The 7,292-nt window shown below is 35.2% G+C and overlaps 1 protein-coding gene across 3 annotated transcripts in view; it reads right to left on the reverse strand.

The window, feature by feature from the left end:
• Positions 1–1,532: 1,532 nt before the first annotated feature.
• The window catches only part of LOC107598385 (ephrin type-B receptor 5-like), a 43,005-nt gene continuing 37,245 nt past the window's right edge, over positions 1,533–7,292 (reverse strand). For 2 of the 3 annotated variants that reach the window (XM_016289698.1, XM_016289697.1), the window contains 5 exons: positions 6,287–6,505; positions 5,799–5,948; positions 3,652–3,836; positions 3,411–3,566; positions 1,533–2,271 (listed from right to left, as the gene is read on the reverse strand). In XM_016289698.1, the coding sequence (XP_016145184.1) occupies positions 2,166–2,271; positions 3,411–3,566; positions 3,652–3,836; positions 5,799–5,948; positions 6,287–6,505 (816 nt within the window). In that variant the 3' untranslated portion in view covers positions 1,533–2,165. Of the gene's footprint in view, positions 2,272–3,410; positions 3,567–3,651; positions 3,837–4,523; positions 4,579–5,798; positions 5,949–6,286; positions 6,506–7,292 lie in introns of those variants that run through there. The other variant, XM_016289699.1, reaches the window with a different exon arrangement.

Here is a 7,292-nt window from a genome sequence, read left to right on the forward strand (position 1 = left end):
TGGGAGAACTTGCACAATTGGTGGCTGACTAAATACTTTTTTTCCCCACTGTATTTAGCAAAATGCCCCTCTTTACAGTTTATTTATCTAGCTTACTAATGAGTTTATGCTCACTGAATGTATGTGATGTTACATGATATTGTTTACAAGCCTTTATATTGACATCTTTGCGCGGCTGAAACACTGATTGAGCGATTACATGAGACAGGATACGGATTCTAAAGTTGTACTCTTTCTTTTATCTTACCTTCGGATGTTTAGTCATGTTTATTTTGTGCTGAAACTGGTATTAATGTGGAGGAGATCTGATCAGTTCACGTGCGCCTGTGGAACTGAGGCGCTGCGATCTGTCACTCCACATTAAACAGCGCCAAAACTGCATTTATTGTTTGAATACTGCAATACAATGGACAGAATTTGAAATCTGATACTTTGTTTCATATTAAAAGTACCAAAACACAATGCTTATTGTTCCGTCCATTAACTGCAAACAGGGTAGAATAATCGATTCTTGGGATTTAGGAATCGATATTGTTTCGTAAAAATGAGAATCGATTAAAATAGAGATATCTATATTTTTTACCCAGCCCTAGTAAATATGTCTCACACACACACACACACACACACACACACACACACACAAGGAGCACATCTCTCTCTCTCTGTCTCACTTCACCCAGCAATTGTAATCACATTTACTGCAACACCTACTTCACAATGCTCATATATTACAGTGTGATTTTATGCTACATTGTTTCAGGGGTGAACTAGTCATTTACAGGAACACAACTGCTAGCGGACAGGACTAGGATCGGTGGAGAGAAATTGGCTCACAGTAGCACAGATGTGAAGTGATGGTCACAGGTGAGATGATGGAACATCACAGGTCTTAGTCACAGGTAAGCAGTGAACTACCGTGGCTGCAGTGTACGATTGATACTCGCAAAACATTTAGCCATTTGTGTCTCTGAATAACTTGCTGTGCAAAAATATTTTTACTTATGTTATTTGTCTTGTTTTCCAGTAAAAATAACATCCATAAAACAATACATTTACTCAAAAAGCAAAATCACATATTATGATGTTTTTTTCCTTCAATATCTCTTTGGGAAATATTCCTTTTATTCTACTTGCACCATTGTATACAACATATATACTGTTGAAAAGTTAGGGGCCAGTAAGAATGTTTTTGAAAGAAACAAATACTTTTTTAATACTCAAAAGCAAAGAATTTAAAATTGTTACAAAAAATATATACGTATCAAATAAATGTTGTTCTTTTGAACTTTTTATTCATCCAAATATCCTGAAAAAATTATCACAGTTTTAACAAAAAATATTAGGCATCATAACTGTTTTCAAAAATAATAATAAGAAATGTTTATTGATTACCAAATCAACATATTAGAATGATTTCTGAAGGATCATGTGACCCTGAAGACTAGAGTAATGAAGCTGAAAATTCAGCTTTTATTTTAAATTGTAATTATATTTCACAATATTACTGTATTTTTGATCAAATAAATGCGGCCTTGAGATTCTTTAAAAAATATTTAAATATCTCTGACCCCAAACTTATTTATATTTACTTACAATATTTACACATTCTTAAACAAACTTGATAAGCTCTCAGCATAGTTTAGATATTTTTACTGGAAAACAAGGCAAAATACTGATTAGAAACATGACTTTTAGCAGTGTACTTGTGGTGGTTTTTATGGGGGTTCAGTTTATCGTTCAATATGAGTATTGTTTGGTTGTGTAGTTAAAACTAAAACATCTAGTGCCCTTGACCACACGTGCCAACAAAGACATAACAGTCGGTTACTCTTCATTTAAAGTCTCTGATTGTCCTTGCAACTGATTGTGAAGGAGTGTTCTTAAGGCTCAAGTTCATACTGAATGCCAGTAATTAATGAACTGATAAGAAAGTGAGAGGTAGTGCAACACTGAAGGAGGGAGTCAGCGAAAGAAGAATATGGAAGACAACAGTTCAGCCAGGAAGGGTGGGACAAATGGGCAAATAATTCATAATAAAACTTTTCTTTTTCACTCAAGGCTCTTTTTGCCATCCTCATCTCTATTCCAGTGTTCTTGTGGGCTGCAACAGGTTGTGGACTAGATCTCCCAGCATGCACTGCTGTGTCAACACAATGTGGGAAGCATCAGACCTCCACATGTCCCTGAGTGAGGTGTGTCCTGAGCTGCTTAGCTGCATTTACGATCTTCCGCTGATGACCGAGCAGATTCACTCCTAGAGCCTGAACATCCCTGAGAGAAAAGTGACGCATTATATTCACAGCACTCACACAGAAAGATGTGTTCGTAAATGAATGTTTCTTCAACTGAAATATATTTTTTATCAATAGAACTTATTAGTAAGCCTTATATATAAATAACCAACAGGTAACCCAGACCTTTAGTCTTAAATAATATTTTTAATTATAAAAATACAACTCCTTACATTTTAAAACAAATCTAAACAAAGAATGAAATAATAACAAACCAATAATTCTATATTTCTTTTATATCTCTACATAGATCTATACATTACTGCTTAAAAGTTTGGGATCATTCTTAAAAATACTTGAAATAAATGCTTTTCCTTTGAACTTCATATTCATTTAAGAACCCTAAAAAATGTATTACAGTTTTCACAAAAATATTAGGCAGCACAACAGTTTTCAACATTGATAATAATAAGAAATATTTCTTAAACACCAAATCAGCATATTAGAACGATTTATGTAGGATCATGTGACACTGAAGACAGATTTGCATCACAGGAATACATTTCATTTTTTAAATATATAATAGAATAAAAAAAGATTGATTTAAAAATAAATATAAATACAAATAAATGCTGTTCTTTAGAACTTTCTATTCATCCAAGAATCCTAAAAACTAAAATGATCACAGTTTTCACAAGATTTTAATAATATTTCACAATATTACTGTTTTTACTGTATTTCTGTTCAAACAAATGCAGCCTTGGTGAGGCTTCTTGAGCTTTTGAAAAAGTTTATGTACTTGTTTACTAAAGAGACAGCAGTGTCAGGAATGAAATATGAGATGTGATGTGTGAAAAATGAAAAAGAAAATGTCAAATTATTCAAGAAGTCGGAAAATATTATGTAATTTCAGTGTATTTAAAATGTATAAAATGCTATCTGTGAAATTAGCCAGAGCAAGAAAAAGGAGTTGGCTATTTTATTAAAAAAATATTACAGTTGTCCATTAGAGAATGCTATTAAACACAATACATCATTTGAGATGTGGCAGGAGTCTGTGGTAAGTATTTAAATTTCTTTTTGAAAAACAAAAAAAGAGAGAAAGAAAGAAATTCTTCTGTGACGTATGTATATGTTGGACAAACTAATGTGAAAAGTGAAAAGTGTGTTTGAACTTACTCCATTGTGAGCATGCTCACTCTTTCCAGACTGAGGTACTGTGCTCTCTCAAATGCATCCTTATACCGGTCCATCTTTAGAGCTGTCAGCCAATCACCGACTGTTGTCACTGTTGAGAGGTCAGTAGGGGTGGGGCTTAAGAGTGGCTGGCTGGGACTAAGAGAGAAGAGAATATTTTAAAAGATCAAACACAATAATACCTGTTAATATAATGTGGTAAATGTAGTTTTCAGCAACTCACCGGCTGTGTTCGGCCTTTAGGGAAGCAGGGTGGCGTATGAGTCGGTCAAGGGACGACAGAAGAGAATCAAATCCTGGCCTGTCCTGTCTGTCGGCCTGCCAGCACTGCAGCATTAGAGAGTGAAGAGCCGGAGGACAACCGTTTGGAGCAGGTAAACGGTACTGATCAACCACTGCCTTCATCACCTAGAAAAAAGAGAGAGATGATAATTAGAAAAGAAACATGACACATACACTGCCAAGTACACACTGTGGCTAAGTAACAAACACATTCTACAGCCTTCTACAATCTTTCAAGCATCTACAAAACACAACGCCTCTGTCGACGGTGGTTTAGTTGCAGAACATAACAGGTCTTTGGTTGCTGTAATATAACTTTGGTCAAAAATAGCCGATATCAATCATGCAAGATGCCAGAATGTTGCTATGGTTACCATGCCGTCAATCATCACAATTTCGGTAATGTTTCATGTTTTGTACACACGCGGAATGATAATTTAGGGGATTCACTCCCATATTTAAATACAGTTTTACTCCTGAAACTTTACAGTGTGTACGTGTGTATGTTTGTATCGTAAGTGTTTAATTGTATGAGTCAGAGAAATACAAAAAAAAGGAGTGGAAAAGAGATTTAGAGGAAAAAGGAACCGAAAAACAGAAAGTAACAGAAAAAAAAAATCAGAAAGCACTAACTGAGTTAGAAAAGAGGAATAAGATGGGAAAAAAACACTTAGTTAGATGTTTGCACAGTGGAAAAGTTTTATATTATACCATTGTTTTCTTTTTTTTTACTGGATTGCGTCATTCGCTTCACAGGATTTTGGTTAATAAATGTTCAAAATACTATTTTTTCTGCAAATCAAAGTCTTAGTGCTGGTTGGCTTGGTTCATGTCTTAGAGCTCTTTATTGAATCATTCTTTGAAATCCCTAGGAAGAAAAAGAAGGGGAAAAATACTTCCAGATTCAAAGCAGCTGAAAAATTAGCCATTTAATGTTGTACTATTTAGTCAACATGTGAACACATACAGGTGCATCTCAATAAATTAGAATGTCGTGGAAAAGTTCATTTATTTCAGTAATTCAACTAAAATTGTGAAACTCGTGTATTAAATAAATTCAATGCACACAGACTGAAGTAGTTTAAGTCTTTGGTTCTTTTAATTGTGATGATTTTGGCTCACATTTAACAAAAACCCACCAATTCACTATCTCAACAAATTAGAATACTTCATAAGACCAATAAAAAAACATTTTTAGTGAATTGTTGGCCTTCTGGAAAGTATGTTCATTTACTGTACATGTACTCAATACTTGGTAGGGGCTCCTTTTGCATGAATTACTGCATCAGTGCGGCGTGGCATGGAGACAATCAGCCTGTGGCACTGCTGAGGTGGTATGGAAGCCCAGTCAACTTTCTGTTAACATGCTTGGATACAGCACTCTGTGAACAGCCAGCTTCTTTGGCAATAAATGTTTGTGGCTTATCCTCCTTGTGAAGGGTGTCAATGATTGTCTTCTGGACAACTGTCAGATCAGCAGTTTTCCACATGATTGTGTAGCCTTGTGAACCAAACTGAGAGACCATTTTGAAGGTTCAGGAAACCTTTGCAGGTGTTTTGAGTTGATTAGCTGATTGGCATGTCACCATATTCTAATTTGTTGAGATAGTGAATTGGTGGGTTTTTGTTAAATGTGAGCCAAAATCATCACAATTATAAGAACCAAAGACTTAAACTACTTCAGTCTGTGTGCATTGAATTTATTTAATCCACAAGTTTCACAATTTGAGTTGAATTACTGAAATAAATAAACTTTTCCACGACATTCTAATTTATTGAGATGCACCTGTACTCACTGAAGTCATGACATTTCTAGCTGCTGGCTAGAAACTAAAAACGTTTAGAGAAGAACTTAAAAAAAAAAAATTATGCTAAATGTCACACTCTCAGTGTATGGCTGCAAACTTTAAATCCCAAGCAGCAAGTTTCAAACACATATACAGTACACTGAACTATATTGTGGTTTGTTGATGCAACTGCGCATAAAACATTCCAATAGCTCCCTCTAGTGTACATTTGGTTCATTTAATTGCTTTGTGACTGCATGGAATGTAAAGCATGTATGGCTGTAAAATTAATAATGCTCACCTCTTGGTTACTCATGTCCCAGTATGGACGTTCTCCATATGACATTACCTCCCACATGAGTATCCCAAAACTCCAGACGTCACTTGCTGAACTGAATTTACGATGCTGGAAAGCTTCAGGAGCTGTCCACCGCACAGGGATCTTACTGCCCTGAAAGACAGAGGGAATAATTCAATCAAACGCAATGACAGCACAAATTAACAAAGATGTCTAGGCCTAAAAAATCTCAGCAGAGCAAGAATGAAAAGAACTAAAAAAAGAAATGAATTTACATATATCCATTTAAACTACCGCACAGGGATCTTACTGCCCTGAAAGACAGAGGGAATAATTCAATCAAACGCAATGACAGCACAAATTAACAAAGATGTCTAGGCCTAAAAAAATCTCAGCAGAGCAAGAATGAAAAGAACTAAAAAAAGAAATGAATTTACATATATCCATTTAAACGGTGTTTTTACATTTACAGAAATCTTCCTATAACGCACCAGTGAAGCAGTGTAGGTGGGCATGTTGTGGTCCAGACCCCTCATTAAACGGGACAGGCCGAAGTCAGACACCTTACAAACCAGGTTTGAATTCACCAGAACGTTCCGGGCAGCAAGGTCACGATGGACAAAATTCCTCTCTGAAAGATAACGCATTCCGGCTCCAACACCTCTCACCATGCCTACCAGCTGCAAGACACTGAACTGATCCTCGTTTTCCTTCAAAAAAAAAAAAAAAAATTACAAATATATGAATATGCATTTTAAATTGATAGATTTTATGTATTTTCATACATGTTAAATGTAAAAAATCTTCTCATTTTAAATAATATAATATTATAAAGATATATAATATTATATTTTATTTATATAAATACAAATAATTTAATTTAATTTCCTGTCATTTTTCTTTTTTTCAAGATAAATTTAGATGTCTTTCCAAAAAAGGACACTTAGAAACTCCAAAACGACACCAAAGAACCAAATGATACACAGAGCCCATATAAGCACATATGAAAGAAAAAAAATCAGAATTTTATAGTATGTGTACAATGCAACAGCAAAGAGCTTTTTTACATTTTAGAGAAGCCAAGTTGCGATACCGAACAGGACCACATGGAGATGCCAAAAAAATAAACCAACTGCCTGCTGACTGCATTTATCTACTACAGTACACAGATCCATTCAGTATAACTAAACACAGCAACATAAACATGACAAATCATAACATTATCGTGAATGTGTGTGGAAACAACGTGAATGTACGGAAATGTGTGTGCCTGTGCATAATTACAATGTGAGATCAGTGCGTCAAGAGCTCATACAGGCATTATTATAAAGGACTCACGCGTGCTTACTGTACGACTCCTGTACGCCTGTACAATCGTCTCATCTTTACCTTGATTGCAGTCTTCATCCATCAAAACTCTACTAGCAGACTGGTTATCCAGTCGAGAAAACGTAGTTTGCGTCTCATCTGGCCATACAGCGGTGGGATGTGTTGACA

Source organism: Sinocyclocheilus grahami, unplaced genomic scaffold (genome assembly GCF_001515645.1).
Source record: "Sinocyclocheilus grahami isolate Dianchi unplaced genomic scaffold, SAMN03320097.WGS_v1.1 scaffold251.1, whole genome shotgun sequence".
Taxonomy (NCBI): Eukaryota; Metazoa; Chordata; class Actinopteri; order Cypriniformes; family Cyprinidae; genus Sinocyclocheilus; species Sinocyclocheilus grahami.